Source organism: Perna viridis, chromosome 2, assembly GCF_037379345.1.
Source record: "Perna viridis isolate PV_CMFRI_1.1 ecotype Kerala chromosome 2, ASM3737934v1, whole genome shotgun sequence".
NCBI lineage: Eukaryota > Metazoa > Mollusca > Bivalvia > Mytilida > Mytilidae > Perna > Perna viridis.
Genome location: NC_142446.1, coordinates 11,649,192 through 11,670,728, shown reverse-complemented (window position 1 = coordinate 11,670,728; position 21,537 = coordinate 11,649,192). Strand labels below are relative to the sequence as shown.

Here is a 21,537-nt window from a genome sequence, read left to right as displayed (position 1 = left end):
ACATCTTGGACCTAACCATGGTGTTTGGCATAGAGTCTGAACAGCAATTATCTTGTCTTACTGATACCTAATTTACCCAGTCAGATATATGTTAGTAATGCTTTAAGAAATAGAAAGCTACAGGAACTAGAAAGAAAAAAATAATTTTTTTTTTTTAAATTACAAAAAAAAAGATGTCTGTAATGGTAAACTCTGGAATAAAGATTATCCAGATAAAAACAAATTTTATATAACTTTTAACTTCAATGTACCAAGTCACTTCATTGTTTCATGAAGCACTCTTCCTTTGTAAGATTGCCAGGAGAGTTCACCAGTAACAGCTTTCTGTATCTGTGACCAATTTGGATACGGAGTTATCTGAAACACAATTTTGAATGTTTTAACTGTTTTTGATATTTTTTTTTATGATCGCCAGAAGTTAGTTCACAACACTAATCTTCATTAAAGATGTCAAATTATGTGATTTTTTTTTCTCTTAAAAGTAAATCACCTGGTGGTATATTGTTTTATTCCTGCACTCAAAAAGTTGGTGGTATATTGGAATCACTTACCCCGCCCATCCATCCAAATCATGTCCAAAAAAAGTCTCGGCTCCCAATGGATTAATTTTAAATTTGGTGTGTGGCTCTATATAGATGGGGCATATATTGTAAATGATTTGGGTTGTTCTCTTATATCAACTTCCTGTTTCTTGGAATTTTGCCATATTTCACTTTATAGAATGATGTAGACAATTTTCTTCAAAAAAATATCGTATCACATTGGATGGATTGATTTTATATTTTGTGTGTGGCTTACTTTGTAGATAATTTTTAGTGTTTTCCAATATCAACTTCTGTACCAGTAAGAGTACATCTAGCACAACATCAGGTGCAACTTCATATTACCTTTGCCTTTAATTTTTGTCTAATATCTTTGTTGATGTTATCCTTGAGAAATCGTTTGGATATCAGTATACACTCAGCACCATTACTGACCTATAATAAAGAACATAATATGCCAGCATTTGTTGAAAAATGTGTTTTTATTGAAATGTGAAATTAAGTTCTTAAAAAAATAATTCTTTATCATCATTTGAAGGATAATATGTTCAATTAAGTTACCTGTAAAAAATTATTTCTGTACTTAATAGAAGTTAATTTAAAGTTTTCCGCACTTGTTTTACGCAGGGGACTTTGGAATGTTGTTCTTTCATTTGAATTAGTATTGATGTGTTTATTACTATATTTACTTACAAGAATTATATTGGATATTTCGTCAAATACCAGTGAATGTAGACCCTGTGAAGAAACATTAAATGTGCTAAGCATGTTCCACTTAACACAATTATCAGTCAAAAACTTAATCTTATCATCAATATTTTATGATTAATAAACAGGATGTGAAGAGCTATGACTTTAACCAAGTAAGATTGGCAGGAAAATTCATATTGATTAAGTGTCTGGTTTTGAAAATCATATATTGATCTAGGAAATTATTTTCTTAAACTGAAATTAGTTCTGTTTGAGTATAATTACAGTATATGATAATACTCTGTTGAAACACTTTTGAATGTGATTGCAAATTAACTTTTGGACAGGTTTTTAAAAAAAAATGGGGGAAAAGGTGAAACAGAACACAATTTGTGAAGTTAGATACTGTTTAAATATCAATGTTTTTGCTTGAGAAGTTAGTTGTATTTTATTGACATTCAGGTTGTACAGGGAAAACAGTTCTAAATAATATGGGAAATGCATATGTATGATTATAGTTTTATTTTACATCATGTAGTCTTTTAAATTTTGTTCATGCTAAAATTTTTACAAGAATAAAAAAAGAACACCAGCACTTTGATTACATAGAAAGTGGTTGAGAAAAAACATTTATTATGGGTGCCCACACCCTTCAGTGCTCTGTTTTGTCCAGACTGAGAAAGGTTTTTGATAGTGGAATGTGGGGAGATAGGCTTTTTCAATGTTAAAGATCTTGTTAGATCAGTTATGTATTTTTTGTCTTCCAGGATAGTCTTATGATATCTGGTATGTGGAAAAGAAATCACAAGATGATGTGTCACATTATAGGGTTGATGACATTTACTTAAAGTCAAATTTTTGTATTTTTTTTCTTTTTTTTTTTGGTGTAATGAATCATATCTAGACTATCTTTTGTTTACCTTTATAAGATATTATGATTTAGCATATGGGTTATCATTAGACTTCCATTTTCATTAGATTTCATAGATGGATAGGACCTTTGAGGTGGATTCCATATCTACAAGTATGTCATTATGGTGCTTGCCTTTCATACTTACAAAACACTGTCTTTCTGTTAGATGTTCTAATTTGACATAATAAGTTTGTAAAGTATTGTTTGTTTTCCTTTCTTTTGTAGTTGATTTTTCTGAACACTGAAAATTTAGTTGTATTAAGATGTTAAATACAGATAGATAAACAGGAACAATATGGGAGTAAGGTTTATTGTTCTTTTTATTTTGGAAAATAATTATTTGTAAACAAATTTTCATGTAATTTTAGAGGGGAAAATTATTGTAGAATTGTAAAACCAAATACAACAAATTTCTATATTTTATACAACCACAAAAAAATTGGGGTCATGTAATATAGTGCTGTTGTCATCCTTAGACACTTGGTTTCCATGTGATAACTTTAATATTGGTTGTTGAAGCGTGATAAATTTTACAACAAGGCTCCAATTCACACAATCAATTTTGAATATAAATTGATTTCGTTTGAAGGGTCTAATTATTTTGGAATAAAGGACCAAAAATAAGCACTTCATTATACTCTTAAAGTACGACTCTAGTGTAAAGGTATAGATCTCTGATATTTTACCATTATGTTCTATACCACAAAGGTTACTCAAATTAATTCAGGGATTTGGTCTATAAAGATGTACTACTATATTTCATACCACAAATGGAAGGTTTTGATGAATATGAAGGGTTATTGCCCTACTTTTTTAGGAATAAAGGAGAAAAAAAGGGATCATTTTCTTTGACTTTGCATGAATTGAACTTTTTGTTTTTGTTTTTTTTTGTCTAACTGCAGGTTTTAAAGTCGTTTGACAACTTTCTTGCCCTAAGAGTTCAGGGTTTGATCTCATGTGTTTTAAGCTGTAAAACTTTTACCAGTAATTAGTACTTTACAGGGGGCACTGGGTTTTTCATAAGGGTATATATTAAACATTGATATTATTACTAGGAACTATGAGAGTGTGATATATCGTGACGTCAGGGTGATATATCCTAGAAGAGGGTGATATCATGACGTCAGAGGGTGACATATCCTAAAGGAGGGTGATGCATTGTGACATCGGGGGTGATATATTGATCCACTAATCACTGTCCAGTGGGGGCGGGCAAGTAAAGATGTTCAGGGATTAGACTAAAATAACTCATTACCCATTTCCCAATCAGAATTCCAGACTTTTGTATAAAGTTTTATATAACAGAATGTTGTCCTCTTGCTTAATTTAGTTTATTCTGCTGAAAATCTGCTCTTTTCTAATACCCCTACTCAATTCAGTGCATCACAATAAGATAAGAACAGCTCTTTGAGTGCAAAGTGGCATTTAGAAAATATACCTAAAGAATTCTTATGTCTACAAAGTTTTTTTTCTTTAGTTGTATGGTTTTTTCAATTTTATATCACCACAAAGACATTGATTTCAGGATTTTACTATTGATAACATACCTCATTCATACAACATGAACTGTCATAGTAGTTCTGACTGACAATAGAATTCTCCACTACAAAATATAATTATGAAGTAACTGTGATTTAATGTTTTACTTTATGATACTATTAAAATGGTTATCGGTAAACACATGCTATAATAAGTGATTGACGATAAGTAAACATCAGAACATAGTTAAAAATTCCCAGGTTAAGAGGGGTAACTAACAGTGTGGAAATATGATAAATTATTTGATCTATTTTGCCTACCTTTATTAATGGAAGGCAGGTGTGTCCTTTGGCATCTATTTCTGACCTGCAAAAAGAAAATAAGAAATACTGACCAGTGGTGGATCTTGGGGGGAGGCCCACCCTTAGAAAATTGCAATTTTTAAAAATTGTTGAAAAATTTGGTATGCCCCAGACCCCCCCCCCCCCCTCAACTGGATCTGCCACTGCTGTCAATTAATGCAATCAGTGAACATGGTCATCAAGAAAAACATCCGCCTCGCCCGCTCAAAAGTTTATACTGTTTTGTGTTTCCACAGTTAATGCTCTTAAGTTTTGACATAAATATATTGCAAGAAATCATTTCCAATTTTATCCTAGTACATGTATTCAAAAAAGGAGTTAAATATAGGAGCTAAATATAAATCCTTGATATGAGTGATGGCTTGTCAATATTATTTTGAAGAATCGATGTCCACGACGACTAGCATTATCTAGATGAGGACTTACATTCTTTAAAGCTCTGTGATGATCTGATGACTTGCTCTTTAATGATCCTTAAAAACAAAACAAAAAAAGTCAAAAAGTAGCAAAGAGATGCACTGTTCAGGGTGAGCCTGTTGTACACCCTTTACGAAATAAAATAATGTTAATTTTTTTTTATTGGTAAGTATTCAATATTAAATCTTAATGAAAGTCATTTTATACTTTAATTAGTTCAAGCTATGCCATTCTTCACGAAAGCTATTTTTATTGGTGCACGATTTATTTCAATCGTGTGTATTGGTAAATCATAGAGACATCATCATCAATGCAAATTTTTTTTGTCACTTTTTTTCAGCCCCCAAAAAGCACAAAACAAAAGGGGTTCCAACCACCAGACTCCTCCGCCAAAATATGCTATTATGATAAAACTATACATAATTGGATAGAAATTCTAATTGTTTGTATACATGTTAATGTGTTTGTGTATTAAATCATCCGTGGGACCATGTACGTAATCAGAACTTATCTTAATCAACTCACTTGTGGAGCAACTTAAGTAACTGAATTTCAATTTAAAACCTGCTTACCTTTATTATCCAAGGAAGGCAGAAAAGTTGTCTTCTTCATCTGTAGTGTTATATTTTGAGAGTTTTCATGAAATGTAACCATTTTGAATGCTTGGCATGATCCCTAAAGTATCCGTAAAAAGAAACCTAGATAGAATCGTTTTATACAACTGAAAACTTAAAACTTGTTCAATCACTGTGGACAGCAGTGGTGGATCCAGGGGGTGCACGGGGTTTGCATACCTCCTTTTTATTGGAAATTTGTCATTTTCATGTGTAAAGTTTACAAAAAATGGCAAATAATGTCCTAGCACCCATTTTTCTTAGGAACCCAGGCTGGCTCCCCTCCTTTTCAAAGTGTCCGCCCTAATCAAGCTCACAAAAGTGGAACTCCCATCTTCCCTGGCAAACTTGCATGTAGATTACTAATTGTATTAATTATAGGCACACCACCACTCTCCATAGTTTAGATGATGTAAAGGTGTCAACCAAAAAAAGATATGTTACATTGAATTTAAGTGTATGTGCATCCTGTAAAAAAGGTATTTTAAGACAAGTGATGAAAGAAATGTGTGTGATTCATTTCGATTCTAATAGACTGGTTTCTTCATACATTTTTATAAAACACTGCCTATGGTTGCACAAAATGTTGGGTCATGAGATTATCTTATTATTTTTACCATGGTATGGTCTGTTGATTCTCATTTGACTTTGCTCAGTGTTTGCAGCAGTATCGCTCAACATTAAGACAGCATATGACTGTTTATCAGCAACTTTATCAGTTTTAATTGTTCTCATTGCTTTATAATTCATGCTACTGCCGTGATGGTAAAACATATCCATATTATCAAATGACTAAATTAGGTCAAATCGATTGTGCATTCACTGAAAAACTATTCGAACAATCGGAACTACTCAGCCTTTCAGACAATATCACTGAACAATGCGAACTACTCAGCCTTTCAGACAATATCACTGAACAGTGGGAACTACTCAGCCTTTCAGACAATATCACTGAACAGTGGGAACTACTCAGCCTTTCAGACAATATCACTGAACAGTGGGAACTACTCGGCCTTTCAGACAATATCACTGAACAGTGGAAACTACTCAGCCTTTCAGACAATATCACTGAACAGTGTGAACTACTCAGCCTTTCAGATAATATCACTGTGAGCAGTGAATTAAGCATGACCCTCTATACCAGAAACTATACTTGCTGATAGAGCAGGATACATAACAGTATACTTAAAATAATTTGGAAATATTGACAAGCAAGGAAAGTCTTGGAAAGACACTTACAGATCTGACAGCATAAACCCACTCTGAGTCATAACTGTTCTTCACAATCACAGCTCCTCTCCTACAAATGTAGAAATCTAATATATAATATCAGGTCATCTAAAAAGGGTACATTAGCAGTCTAGTTAAGTTGGAACTTGCTAACCTCTTTTATAACCCCTCTAATAACACTGCAATCACCTAGTCCATCCGTTTGTCTGTTACACTTTTCGGCTTCTATTTCAACTTAGATAGTTGGTATATTGCTTTTGCATGATGACTTGTACCGCCACTACCATGTCTCCCCTTTTCGTGTTTGTAGCTCATCTACTTCCTGTTTACCGATCCCAGTAGTTTTTTTGGAGGGGGTGGGGGGGAGTGATGCATAATGACAAATTTCTCAACTTCTATTGGAGGAATGCTTAGATATTTGGATATTTGGAGCATTGCTTTCTGCATGATGAATTGTATTGTGTCTCCATTTTTCAGATTTGTCCTCAATGTGTAATGGAATTTCTCAAGCTGTCAACTAAGATATTTGGTATGTTGCTTCTGCATGATAATTTGAACTGTGCCTCCTCTTTCCCCTGTCACGGAATAGAAGTTCCACCATAACATTTATTCCATAGACAATTCATTATGGAACAAAAATTCCAGTTGAAGTTTATTTTATGTAATATATTTTCCAAATGCATAATAAAGTACCGATGCATCAAAATTAATATCACATACAATAAATTCCAAATGGAATTTTTGTTACATAATATATTTTCTTTGGAATAAATATTATGGCTTCTCAATTTCATTTTCTGTTTTTTTTTCAAAGATAAGAAATATTTTTAAAAAATACTTGAAAAAAAAATACATGTTTGCAGTATATTTGAATTACATTGGTCTTTAGAAATATATATTTTGTAAAAGAACATCATGCTTCTTTTATTCATAAGGGTAAAAATAATACACATGTATAAATATTGATTCTTAAATGTATCTTTATTTAAAAAAGTAGAAATATTAAGTAATATTTTTTCGAATGGTAAAGGTATAATATCGAATATTTGTTCTGAATGGTAAAAGTGTTACATGATAAATGTTCTGAATGGTAAACGTATTACTTGATATTTGTTCTGAATGGTAAAAGTATTATAGAATATTTCTTCTGATGTTTCATGTGGTAATAGTGTATGATAATAAATCCACAAAAGGTGCAGTGTGAACGTATAATGTTATGTTCATTCCGAATAGTAATAATATTATATAGTATTCATTTGAAATGGTAAAAATGTAATATCTTTAGAATTAGTCACAATTATTCACTTTTTGCATGTAAACAAAATTGCAAAACAGTTTTTATTCATTGAAATTTAGCTTTATATCACAACTTAAGATATTTACTAAACTTCAACAGAAGATCTATCATTTTAAGAATATAATTTTTTTTCATATTTATCGGTTTCATCTTTGCTTTACATACATGTATTGTGCACAGGTAAATACATCTAACTCATAGTGAACACTATTAATTGTCAATATGAACCCTTGATTAAAACACCTTTCTGATTTAGATAGTAATCAGCCAGGTGTAAAAATTAAATGCTTATCAGGAACAACTGTTATATCAATCAAAATATAACATAAGTTCCTTATTACTGGAACAAAAATAATACTGAAGGAACAAATATTCCATGACAGAAAATCTGGAGAACATATATTACTATAGGCTAAAAACCACTAATTCCACTTTCCATAGGCTTCTATGCTAATTTCACAATATTCAATGGCTTCTCTGGACTTTACCTTAACTTTAACCTGCAAAGGACTATATATCAGCATGATTCTACATATGTCAGCTCACAATCCTCAGAATGGCATGTGGGGTTAGCAGACTTGCAGTGCAGTACTGGTCACCGGAAGTGAAGGGTCTATAAATAGCATGGGAAATCCCAGTGTTTTCACAAGATAGGGGTATATTTAGAAATCATTATGGAGATTAGGCTTCACATCACAAGAAGCAAAATGCACCTACAAAATGTACAGAAATGTTTTTCCTTTCAGAAACTGTTGAAATTTTTTAAATGAGATGAGAACTTTTTTCACAGCACTATGAGGAACAGGGGTAATTTCTGCGTAGGACTATTTTTGTGTACGTTCCAAATGCTCATTGGTTGAATTGGTGGTCTGTAACCTAAAGAGTCACTTTCTGTCTTAGAAAAAATAAATAACTATACAAGTATCTTCCTATACACATACTGAATGCATTTGCAAAGTTTCAGTGAAATGTGACAAGCACTTTTTTAAATATTTGATTTTTAAATATAGGGTAACCAAGTTGCGCGAGCAAAAAAGTGACAATATTCTACCATACTTAAATGCATTAAATATTTGCAAAGAACTTTTTCTGACTTTTCAAATAAAAAAAATCAATCACAATTTGTTTTTTAACAATATTAATAAAGAGATAGCCTTTAAAAGTAGTCATTTTCTGAAAAATTGGTCTATTTTTTAAAATTTATGTCTGACATGCCTCCCCCTTTTTCTTGATCACATGTCAAAAACCCTAAATCTTTAAATTTTCGCAAAAGGTAATATCTTTGGCTTTAAATTTGTAAATACAGTGTTTTCACAATAAGACATGACAAGTAAAGGGCACCTAAAGCAAAAAAAGTACTCAAAAATGCATTTTCCATGTTGCCATAGGGAAATGCTTATATGTCCTTAACCGCAGTAATGAAAGTGAGTTTTTCCTCATTTCTAATCAAATTTTTGCTCAAATTTACACAAAACTTGATTTCAAGTGCTGATTACCACCATATTTAAGTAAAATTAGCCCTCAAAGTTAAATATTTGATATTTTTACTAAATTTTCTACACTTTTCACAAGATAGGACATAAAATTCAGCCAAAAAGACCAATTTTCCATAATTTGGACCCATAACTTAAAAAAAATGCATATTTTGAAGGATTTTTGTAGTGTATTCCTCTCATAGCAAAGTTTACAAGATCTTCAAGTAGTTTAAACTATTCCAAGAAACTTATCATTTTGCCATGGCCTCAGCTTCAGGCTAAAAACCACTAATTCCACTTCCCATAGGCTTCTATGCTAATTTCACAATATTCAATGGCTTCTCTGGATTTTACCTTAACTTTAACCTGCAGAGGACTATATATCAGCTCACAATCCTCAGAATGGCATGTGGGGTTAGCAGACTTGCAGTGCAGTACTGGTTACCGGAAGTTAAGTGTCTATAAATAGCATGGGAAATCCCAGTGTTTTCACAAGATAAGGGTATATTTAGAAATCATTATGGAGATTAGGCTTCACATCACAAGAAGCAAAATGCACCTATAAAATGTACAGAAATGTTTTTCCTTTCAGAAACTGTTGAAATTTTTTAAATGAGATGAGAACTTTTTTCACAGCACTATGAGGAACAGGGGTAATTTCTGCGTAGGACTATTTTTGCGTACGTTCCAAATGCTCATTGGTTGAATTGGTGGTCTGTAACCTATAACATTTTTTTCCTTTTGGAATAAATATTATTAGGAACAAATATACGTTGACACCCCAGGCTTTTTGGCTTTTCTACTTCATGTTTACCACAGATGGTTGAGGCCGGGTACTCTTAGCACACTGTGGCGTGCAACATCTTGTTTCAGTTTACAAAACAGGACAAAAAAAAAAAAAACAGGTTAGGTCAAATTTAATCCACAGCTATTACAGTTTAGAAATTCAGTGCTTTACCCTAACAGCAATATTTAATAAAGCACAATGATTGAACGTATCTCGTGATAAAGCACACAGAGTCTGAACCTTACATTTCTAGTACATGTAGATAGATTTTCCTCAAAAATGATATTTAATGAACATAATTTAGAATTTTAGAAAAGTAAAAAGCATAGCTAGGTCACCGAACTTGATCTTGAGGTAATGAGTCCTAAAAAAGGCAATTTTACAACATTTTATAACATGGATTCTGTAGGGAACTTTCAATATTTCCTAAATTACTCAAAAACTTGTTGATAGAATTTCTTATAAAGAACACTATACTGACATTCTTTCATATTTCAAAAAGAAAATTGGAGTCATCCCAACGAACTTTTCTTCTTGCAATAGATCGCCCTGTCCTGAATAAATTTTGAAAATAGAGAAAAATATGTGTATATTTAATAAACAAGATAAAACCTTATAATTAGGTAATAATAATGATTATTTTACTCCTGTTTTACCATACTAATTTTTATGTCATATGTTCTTTTAGAATAATTTAGATGTATTATTTTTACATCATTTCAAACTCTATTAGTTAAGAGAAAATATGAATGTCTGTATGATTTTGCAAGAAAAGAACGCTCGTGTAAAATTTATGAATCAGACGTGATTAGTATGAACAGAGCTGTAACAAAATATGTATAAATATACCAAGTTAATCCAGTTATAACTTACTTGAAATAATGTGATGAACAGAAGAAATGGTTTGTCTGAAGTAGTTGTAATGGGAAGTCTTGTAGATCTGGTATAGACCTGAAAGTACAACCAAAGAATGTCATATAATTCTGTATCATAGCTGTACTCTATCAGATATCTAAAGTCACGTGATTTTTTTTTTTCACTGCACCTTTTCTCATTTTTTGCTGTATATCCATATTTTAAAATATAGAAAAAAAAACAAACCTTAGGAAGTTGACACATTCCAGGCCACCTGATGATTTGAATATATCCAAGAGTATCTGGAAGAGAAAACATCATTAGAAGCAGAGAAATCATTGAGAAAACCAGTTGCACTTGTGGTAAATATACAGAATGACATTTTAAAACCTCCAGTAACTTCCTAATCTAGCAATGATTGAATGACTACCTACATCAACTTCAATACAGTGGGGGAATGGAGTCCTGTTATTCAATTTTCAAATTTTAAATTATCTGGAAATTTACAAACAAGGAAAACCAATATAAATGGGTATTGGGTACTTAGGTAGCGTTTAATGTCCCCACTTTGCCATGGTATTCCAAGTATGCAGTTTATATCTACCCTTACCCCACCAAAAAAAAACCTATTGACATTGAAAAAATATCATAGTGTATTTTGTTGTTAGTAAAATTAATTCAATTATTCATTTTAATTGTATTGTCACAATCATTACTTTGACTTAACTTTCATGGGAGAGTTTTCCCAGAATATAAAAATAATAAATCCTATACCTAAACAACTGGACTCAGAATGAAATAGAATACTCATGGCAATATAGTAAATGTTTTGGACATAAACGACATATTAGGATATTTATTTTATTTTTCAGATACATGGTTGTAAGCTTCCAAAGTAAGTGCAACTAATGAATATTTTCACTTGAGCTACATTTGACCAGAAACAGGAAAATATCTATGTAGAAAGTTACATTATAAATGCATTTGTAGTTATGACCAAAATTGTTTGAATAGAAAACTCTTAACATTTTAATTATTCAATACAATTAACAGTTCTGAAATAATATCAATAATGATCTACATTATGCAGAACCCTAATAGGAACATGCACACAAAATATGATATTGTGTATACAATGTAATTATTCTATCCACACAATATTTATGATGTGCGCACAAAACAACTTTTTCCCTTTGCACATTCCATTCAGGGCTCAATTACAAGATACTTTCATAGAGTGATAAATAAGGGATCATCCGTTTGATTTCTTGGGGAGGGGATTTTTATTTAAAATTTGATTCTAGTCCCCCATAAAAATCAAATAGTTGCTACATAAGATTTTTTAAAAAGTTTGTTTAAAAAAAATAAAATGAGTAGATCAGAATACTTACATCTCTGTCCATACCAAGCACCTCTGTTGATTCTTTTGATACATATGTTCCATTTCTTTCAGTGTTGGTGAGAATTTCTCTCTCCTGAAAACAATTTGAATATATCTTTCATATATTTTTGTGGTAAGGTGGTATTTTTGGTATGTATGTATATTTATAGGTTTACTTGTGCATTTTCATTGTGTTAATTATTTTACATTTCAGTACAGAATATATTTGTATTGTCCTGTTCAAGGTATATTTGTACTGGGAGAAGATTCAGGTCATTCTAGTATTTCAGGTTCGCTCAGGTGTGAAATTGGTCAGGTGTTTTAGGTATTGAATTTTACTGGTTTGAGTTCAGATTGAAATTATTCGGCAGGAATCTAGTCAGAGGGAATTCAATAGTTGAGCTTATCAGATGTGCTAATGTTACAGGGAGAATTGTAGTATTTTGTATACTGATTCAATATTTATTCTCAGTTTTTCTTTCTCTTTACTAATTATTCTAATGTCTACCTCAAAAATTCACGATTTAGCGCAAGTATAGGAATGAGTGGCTTTGAGCAGATGTGCGATCGAAGTGAGTAACTGATGAGCGCTAGTTGGTAAAAAGAATCTCAACGCAATTTATTTTAAAGAAAACCAATTGCGGTTTAAAAGTTAAGATGTCTAAATCCTGATTCACTAGAATATGTGCGAACATACATTTTCATTGGTAATGTGTTAAATATCTAAACTGTGTTCATTTATAAATATGATGTAAGTTTTGCTTTTCGCAGCACTATTTCTGAAAAAAGATATTTATGATTTGTATATTGTACTGTAGGTATGACTGTTTGACACCTGTTTATTCGAGACGAACAAAAAGCCTTTGTACAAACTTACAAGGTATACTGTAATTGCTAAGTTATTTTAACAGAATGATTGTATTTCATTTTTTCTATATTTTGAACTGGGTAGTTATATAGCAACTTGTTTAATATGAATTCTGGAACAGTACATAATTGATTGAGTAGTTTATCTGTATTTTTGTCTTAAGTTAGCAAAACGTACTATATTCATTTTGCAATGTAGATACATGCTCTACTTACAAGACGCAAATAGTTATTTTTTTTAAATGCGGTTATTCTAAGTGACTTGCCACGTGCTTTAAGGTGTGAATACTTTTATGCGTTATTATTTATAATGTTGTATACTTTCCATATATGTAGCTTATTGTCGTAATTATATTACAGGGTGTTTTTTTCTTTCCTGTATGTCCGAAGTTGGCGGAAAGTGTTCGAACCAATAAATGTAGTTATACATATGGTAAGCAGTTGATTTTGTTTGTCCTAGTGCCCCAACCCTACTACATTTATAATATTACCGATTAATAATGATAATGTAATCTAGAAAGTTTAGAGTCAAAGGGTCACATTCAAGACTGATGCTCTGTTTCAATGCTATACTTTCCACGGAATAGTCCCGTATCATTCCTAAATGGAAAAAAAAATATAACAGTAGACTTACTCCTATGATATCGCCCTCTCTATGAAACTCAGCAAGTTGTCTCCTTCTTTCCTCGGGTTTGATAGTATTACCTAAGCATCGTGATACAACTGAAAATACAGTTAAAGATCTTACAAAGAGCAAAGAATTTTACATAACAGAAGAGTTAGACTATAACACAAATGTAAATTGTGTCAATCTAAACGGAGATTTTGTGTATAACATAAGATACCTCTAAACCAATTATAGAACAAAACATGATATTAATACCAAAATAATTGATAACTTAAAATTTTTTAATACAAACCTACTCCTGATAGTATGAAATAATAAAAATCAGCCCTTTGCCCTTCTCTTGCTATCACATGACTGTTGTCAAACCTGGAATTAAAAGGAAAACATAGGTGTAGCTGGTGCGTACGACGTTTTAAGAGTTCAAAAGTGGGATAAATGGTTTGAATTCTTTTGTTTATCTATATTCACAAGTTATAATGTTTTCTTTACCCCTTCCAAATGTGCTAATCAATGAGCTATTTGTGTATAACTTCAATGTTAACAATCTGTAAGTAATCTTTAACTCACTTCCAATACCATGCCTTCGCGCATAACTCTTTCTGTACATGTAATGCATAACTAACCTCGAATACCATGCCTTCGCGCATAACTCTTTCTGTACATGTAATGGATAACTTGAGAACTTGCTGAAGTTCCTTAAAATATTTAGCAGCTGCAAAATAGGTTAACAATATTAAAAATCCTGTAACTGTAGTATTTCTGTCCGAGAAAGTTCACTTTTAACTTATGTTTTTGTTGTAGTTAGACTTTTTTGCCTTGATGTAGGTCTATATTGTTGTTTCCTTTTTTTAGTTTCATTTTGCCTTGTTTTGTTTGTCTTTTTTTTGTTTCATTTTGCATGTCTGTGTTTAATCAACTTTTTTTTTCATTTTGATTTGTTTTGTTTGTTTGTTTATTTTTTTGTTCATGAAAACAAAATAGACATACTAAATAAGTGCACCATAATGAAGACCCAACACAATTTTTTTTTATAGTATCATACCTACCAAAGTAATATCAGCTTCTGTCCTATGAAGGGATGACTTTTCAAGTATATCCTTTACAGAATTCACAAAACTTTTCTGGAAATTAAAACTTGTCACTGTATATAGTCAATGTAAGAATTGTTTTTTTTTTTTATTGAACTTTAGAGCGGTTTATATATACATGTCTCAGAATCACTCTACTTTATACCTTTCGCAATGAAGGAAAGATAGTTTGGAAAATAAATTCCAGACAATAATAAAACTGAAATATCGCTTGCGACTTAAAGTTATATAAACCGGTAACTGAAAGTTTAGTTTTTCTTCTCAATTTGTTGCATATAATAAATTTTGTTTCATCCAAATAAAATACAAGAGACTTGGCTGCGCTTAGATTTGGTTTTTAATAATGATGGGGGGTAATGCGCTCTATAGTCATTCAGATTAACAAACAGTTACATAAACAACGAAATAATATAACTCTTCTCAAAGAATACGGTAAAAAAAAAATTTGATCGCTTCAAGTAATGAATGTCTCTGATTCATTATCAACTCACCTGACTTATAGATTTGAATGGGGCGACATCAAACAATAAGTTGTCTTGTTTCTCCTGTGTATGAGTGTCAATGAAGAAAAGTATTGTTTCATGTTCAGTGAGCTTAGAAGAATTTTTACTGAAAAAAATAGTTATAAACAGGTTTACCATTTCAGGTCGTAAGTTACAAAGTTTAAAATTGTTGCAGCATTCATGCATTAATATGATTCACTGTCTAAATTTGCGAGAAAATAATGTCGAAACTGATCAGAAACATACACTCACCAGTTGAAGATTTTCAGTGTAAATGTGATGAAGTCGACTGTCCTCCTAAATTTGTCAAATCCCTGCAGTATAAATAATATAAATAATCTGTTACCGCCGAATTAACACACCAGAAACACAAACGAACATAGAACCTCCAAATCCAATTTGCTGATAACCAGTTTTGAAAGAAAAAAACATTTTTTGTGTTTTATATTTCAATTTGTAGTGTTGTTAAAGTGATATGCAGTGACCTCAAACTTATTTTTTTAATCCATTCGGAATCCAGCGATATCTGGGGGGGGGGGGGGTCCGTTATGCCGTATGAATTACTTTCGGGGTTACATAGTGCAAACCATGGATTTTGTCATTCGTTGACTGTTTTAAAGTGGATATAATTTCCTATGTAGAGGGTAATTGCTTCTTCATTTTTTACATCTCCTCATAAATTAGCGGAGTGATATAAAATAAGGTAAATAAAATGTATAAATTACATTAGCCCTATATAGAGTGTTGTAGGGGCCATCTTCCCATCCGCAACTTTCTCGAAACCACTGAACGGAATTAGATGAAAATTTCATACCATCATCAGATTAAGATGCTATTGTGTACCTTTTTGCATTTCCACTTTCAATTACTTTTGGGATTTGTGATGCAGAACATAGACTTTGTCTTTCGTCGACAGGGGAGAGAAACATCTTTCCATCCCAAATTCTCCGAAACCACAGAGTCATGAAAATGTAATTATACCATACTGCAAATTTAAATTTTGTCATACAAAGTAATCTTTCAGTGGACAAAAGTTACTTTTCTCATGGCAAAATCCATTTTTGTATCACCGACTTCACTTTTGTTACATAATTTGAATATTGGGTAACAAAAGTCAATTTGGTATGCAAATTAGTTTAGATTCTGTGAACTAATTGGCACACAAAACTGAGAAATATTATGACAAAATTAAATTTTGTGTTTAAAAAGTTTAATTCTGTCATAACAAAATCACTTTTGCAAGCAATTTAACACAAAATTCACTTTTGTGTCACAAAAGTCATTTTGTATTTGCAAATTAGTTAACAGAATCCTTTGGATATGCAAATAAATTCTCGCATCACAATTTTGTTTAGAATAATCAAAATTGTACAAAATGTCCTGTATCTGACATATATACTTTAATAGTATTATTTACTTTTGCGGAATAGCGCATCAACCATATGATATGCCCTTGCTCGAAGTAATCGGAAACCTACGAGACCTGCGGTTACTATACCCAATGAGAGGCCTTCTTACAAAATCGCGATGAGATAATTCATTTGCATATCCAAGGGATTCTGTTAACTAATTTGCATACAAAATTGACTTTTGTGTTAAATGTTCACTTCTGTCTCCACAAAAAATGATTTTAATTACAAAATCACAGGATGCTGACATTTTGCATACAATTTCAATTTTGTCTCACAAAATTGACTTTTGTTATCTAATTTCCATATCAGGTAACAAAAGTCAATTTTCTACGCAAATATGTTAATACGACAAATATGAATTTTGTCTACAAAATTGAATTTAGTCATGATGAAAAGGAATTTTATCATTACAAAATTGAAATGATCGTAAAACAAGTCTGAACAACATAGTTTTGTACGACAAAAATGACTTTGTTATGACAGAATTCTGTGTACACAAAATTAATTTTGATTACAAAAGGATCAAGTCCCACACATCGTATAATACTACAATTCTACTCCTTGACAGAAAACATGAAATGTTAAGTTTTAGTATCTATATGAGAATATATGAGAATGTAGTTTATTCAAATTCGTTTCGTATTATTAACTACTTAATTTAATATTACTAGCATAACAGATCTCCGTTGAATGGATTTGTACAATGAGTGAGGTGGTATACATCAAGCCACGTACCCTGGTGACAGGGGAATGGTGGGTATAACGTTTCTCCTCTGTGTTGTTGATTGGGCTACACCGCCTACTTGCCCCTCTGACATATAATTGAAGTGGAAAAATTAAGGTTGAATTACTGCCTGTATATATTTTATTATGCTAACATTACCGGTTTCCCCGTTCGTCTAGATTTCCAAACTCGAACAGTCTGCAACGCTCTAAGGTCTTCTTCATTGATACATTCACTGAGGAATATTCTGTTTTTCTTGACTAAAACGTTTTTCCTTGAGTTCATTGCCCCACCAATTTCATTCAGTGTGTCACGCACAACTGTGTTGATATTATTCATATTCAATTTACTGTTCTTTATTTCCTGTTTTCCAACTAAAGAATCATTCCGCTCTGTAGATCCAATAGTTGTTCTTTTTTGCCTACGTTTTTTTCTTGCTCTGTTATAAACTGCAGTATATGTCTTCGTGGTCTTGTGACCTCTGAAATCACTTCTTTCAAGCAATTCTTCCATGATTCCTTTTATAGGCTTTTAATACATAATAACCTATGTATCTCAGCTATAAGTTAGTAAACTTTTTGTTGACACACCAGTCAACAAGACGACGCATGCAATTTTTATTTGTCGCGAGAAGCAACTTACCAATTAGGCGTCGTGCTGAGATAGGTTGAGACAAAAACCAATGTTTATGACACTTCATGCCACAGTTCATTAATCGATCAGAAGTTCAAAAACTGATCATGGCAAAAAATATCGCGTAAAAATTAAATGTGAATGATATGCAATTTCATGCTAACAGAGACTTAAATGTGTGTGTATGTATTATATATCTCTGATGTTTTAAACTATTATTTTTTTTTAACCAAATATTCATTTGTTTTATTTTTTTTTTTTTTGTTCTAGGTCAGTTATGTCTTTACACGGAAACTACATTCACCAAAGAGTATTCACAGGTAAAAAAGTCAGCTTGATTTTTAAAATAAAAAATAATGTTCCGAATCCGAACTGAAATTCACCAGGAAACTTTGAACAACGGAATTGTCCATTGATTACATCAGCCGAAAATTGCTCGATATTTTCTTCTCTAAACCAGAGACATATTTTATGTCTATGTTTAAACGATCCTTTAAGTGAAATCCTGGATCCGTCCTTGGGATTTAGAACCTGATTATCTTCATTGCTAGATAAGAATAAATATTGTCGATGTGAATTAGAAGACTGTTAATAAGGACATAGATGTCGGAAAAAATGGAACAGTAGGACCAACAATCAAGGTTTAAGAGGTGCAGGATAATGTGGTTAATTTATGAATCTGATTATGTGGTTAACAAATAATTTCCAACATTCATGTATAATGTGGTATATTGTGTCTATAACTAATGAGGTTTTTTCTTCTTTTTAAGTTTTAACCCATCTCTTCAAAAAAAAAAAAAAAATTTTCTTCAGTGCATATATGTACACTATTAAGGGCTGTTTTGGGGAAGCAGTCAATATGTCTCCCCCCCCCCACCCTCCAAAAAAAAATATTCAAGTCTTATATACAATGTATGTCAAAAAAGCCCAGACCACCAACTTTTGAGCCCCAGTGAGCAGTTTCAATCTCTATCATTGCAAATATACAAGTCTTATGTCAAAACAGCCCTGACCGCCAACTTCTGAGCACCGGTGAGCGATTTCAGGCGAATCATATTATAAAATGCATTTAATATTCCAAAATGGCTTTGGTAGTAATATACAGTTGGGTCAATTCTGAAAATTTCAGCTCATTTTCTTGAAATCAAGCTGTTCCGAGGCAGTTAACAAAGAAATTTCAAGTGTTTTTTCCTAAATAAAGTACATATTTTTTCGATCCTTGATTTGTGGAGGTTAAAGTAATTTGTAAGTGCATTGGTGAATAATATCATAAAAATCAGTAGCCATGGTAACATACTGAAAAAAATATTACTGAGTTTCAGTACAAATCAGGGGTGCCTTTCCAAAACTAGCAGCCAAATACTATGTTTTACAAAATATCAGGAATTTAGAAACTACCACAGAAGGAAAGCATGCATGGTAGAGGTGAGAAAATAGTAAAAATATTAACACCCTTTTCAATCCATTATCTCACAATCATAGTTCCTAAAGTTCGTGCGAAATTAGGTACTGCAGAGGAGAGAACCTAATACGACGGGACTGAAACATTCTGGATACCTTTCTGCATATATATCACACTTGTTTACCATCACTATCAGTGGCCGTTCATGTCAAAATAGGGATATTTCTATCGGCTTACTTTTAACAAGTTGGGCTTACTTTTCAAAAGTATCGGCTTACTTGTTAAAAGTATCGGCATACTTTTCAAAAGTAAGCCGATACAAAAACTTTATGCATAGTGAAAAAAGTATCGGCATACTTTTCAAAAGTAACGGCTTACATTTTGTTTTAGATATTAACCAAACCAACGTTCCGTTACATCTGAGCATTTTCTCACCTAAACCACGCGATAGCTTGAACGCCAGGGATCTGCCTATAAATTATGTCTGTCCCATCAGGAGGTCATTAATGATGCTTAGTGAAGACTTTAAAATTAGTAGCGTTTCCTTTTATTAAATAAACAATCTCTCTATATATTGTACATAAAATCGCTTGCCCACTTTGGGCATGTGACAGTTAAAAATTCAGCTATAAATAATTAAAAAGATCAAATTAAAGAAGCAATAGCAAACAATAAACAATTAATTGTATAATTATGAATCAGTCAAGTAAGGCTGACATGTAATAATTAACTCATTTTATTAGTAGCAATAAGGGCTATACTAATTGGTGCCTACATGTATGATGTATTGCATTAATTCAATTAACCATAATGGTATAAAATGTTGTCTCCTTTATTTAATCTATTATCCTGTTTATATCCTTATCCAAAAGTCTTAACATAGTCACCGCAAATTTCTTCTTTCTCTGAAAACCAACACAAATGATCTATGTGAGGCTTTCGTTCAAATTCAAGTAGCAGAGATGACGACGATAGGAGTTTAAAGACCTGTATATACCCCAGTGACTCTGTATGGTCGACCCTTTATCCCGCTTTAATATTGTAATTTATAGTTTAAATATATTATATAATTTAGAAGATTGAAATTGATAACCTAACAAAATAAAGAAAGAAAAAAATATGTATACTAATGAAATTATAACGAACTAAGTGATAATACAAAATATACAAAAATCATAAAAAAGTTAAAAGAAAAATAAATGTTAAACGTACGAGGAAAAGCAAGACCAGGTGCAGTAAACCAAGTGAGAAATTTGGAAATAAAAAAAAAATACGCCAAAGGTTGATAGGGGGTCGTTTTGGGAAAGAAAAAAATAAACTGTAGATGCACGTTATTGATATGGAAAGAAAAAAATAAAACCAAAGTATATGACCAGGGGGTTTGTGGAACGAAAAATTAAAAGTCCATAGGTAATGGACTGCTTGTAATTTTAATCTTAACTTTCGCTTAGAAGAAAGCGCGCGTTTAATTATGGGTTCACACCTTTGATACGATCGATTTGATTGGCTACACATCTCTGTAAACTCTGTCAAAAGTATCGGCATACTTTTGAAAAGTAAGCCGATACTTTTGAAAAGTATGCCGTTACTTTTTTCACTATGCATAAAGTTTTTGTATCGGCTTACTTTTGAAAAGTAAGCCGGTACTTGTTGAAAGTAAGCCGATAGAAATATCCATATTTTGACATGAACGGCCACTGATACATCACATATATTACAGCTGTCTATGTATAAAGCTTAACTATATTTAACCAATACATTCACCAAATTTCAACCTTTAATTTTATATTTTACAAAATTAGACGGGGTCAGTTTTGTGTGCGTAACAGTGCGCATGACTGTAACTATTGTTATTATGAATAGAATTACAAACGGATGTTTAATGAATATCAAACAAATTTAGAATAAGTAAACAACTTCACACTGCTATAGATTGTTATTGGCTGTTTGAGTTAGATGCCTGCCCATCAAATAAAGAATTCAGAAATGTACACTTTAGAAGCTACCTTATGGTGGGTGTTAATTTTGGGGAAATGTTAGGAAAAAAATATACAACAAATTTTCATGTCTTTATTTTGGCAGATACCAAGTAAACTACTTTGAAAGCATTAACGAAAAGAAATTTTAGTGGAATTTATTTTCACGTTTTTTTACATGAGAGCTATAATACACAAAACTAAGCACCCTATGAAAATAACCAACCATACGGTATCTGCCTCAAGATTTAAGGAATATTAT

At 31.8% G+C, this 21,537-nt stretch overlaps 1 protein-coding gene and 1 long non-coding RNA gene across 2 annotated transcripts; one reads left to right on the top strand and one right to left on the bottom strand.

Moving 5' to 3' along the window:
• Positions 1-139: 139 nt before the first annotated feature.
• Positions 140-18,174, bottom strand: LOC148623637 (uncharacterized). Its single transcript, XM_088565616.1, has 19 exons — positions 17,424-18,174; positions 15,381-15,442; positions 15,117-15,234; positions 14,584-14,658; positions 14,161-14,249; positions 13,830-13,903; positions 13,544-13,632; positions 12,053-12,136; positions 10,908-10,963; positions 10,680-10,757; positions 6,257-6,317; positions 4,976-5,078; positions 4,413-4,459; positions 3,945-3,990; positions 3,693-3,748; positions 2,291-2,386; positions 1,236-1,280; positions 888-977; positions 140-357 (listed from the first exon to the last, which is right to left on the bottom strand). The coding sequence occupies exons 1-19, from the start codon at positions 17,775-17,777 to the stop codon at positions 256-258; spliced, it is 1,725 nt and encodes a 574-aa protein (XP_088421742.1). The 5' UTR covers positions 17,778-18,174; the 3' UTR covers positions 140-255.
• On the top strand, positions 12,054-18,301 carry LOC148623636 (uncharacterized). The gene is made up of 4 exons (XR_015919467.1): positions 12,054-12,922; positions 13,270-13,342; positions 17,212-17,293; positions 18,168-18,301. It is a non-coding gene; the product is annotated as an uncharacterized LOC148623636 (long non-coding RNA).
• The last annotated feature ends 3,236 nt before the right edge of the window (positions 18,302-21,537 follow it).

Coding starts and splice junctions, on each gene's coding strand:
- LOC148623637 (XM_088565616.1), bottom strand. CDS start 17,777: ATGGAAGAATTGCTTGAAAGAAGTGATTTCAGAGGTCACAAGACCACG. Junction 1,281..2,290: donor TAACAGAAAGACAGTGTTTT/GTAAGTATGAAA, acceptor GTTTCTTCACAG/GGTCTACATTCACTGGTATT. Junction 978..1,235: donor AAATATCCAATATAATTCTT/GTAAGTAAATAT, acceptor TCTTTATTATAG/GTCAGTAATGGTGCTGAGTG.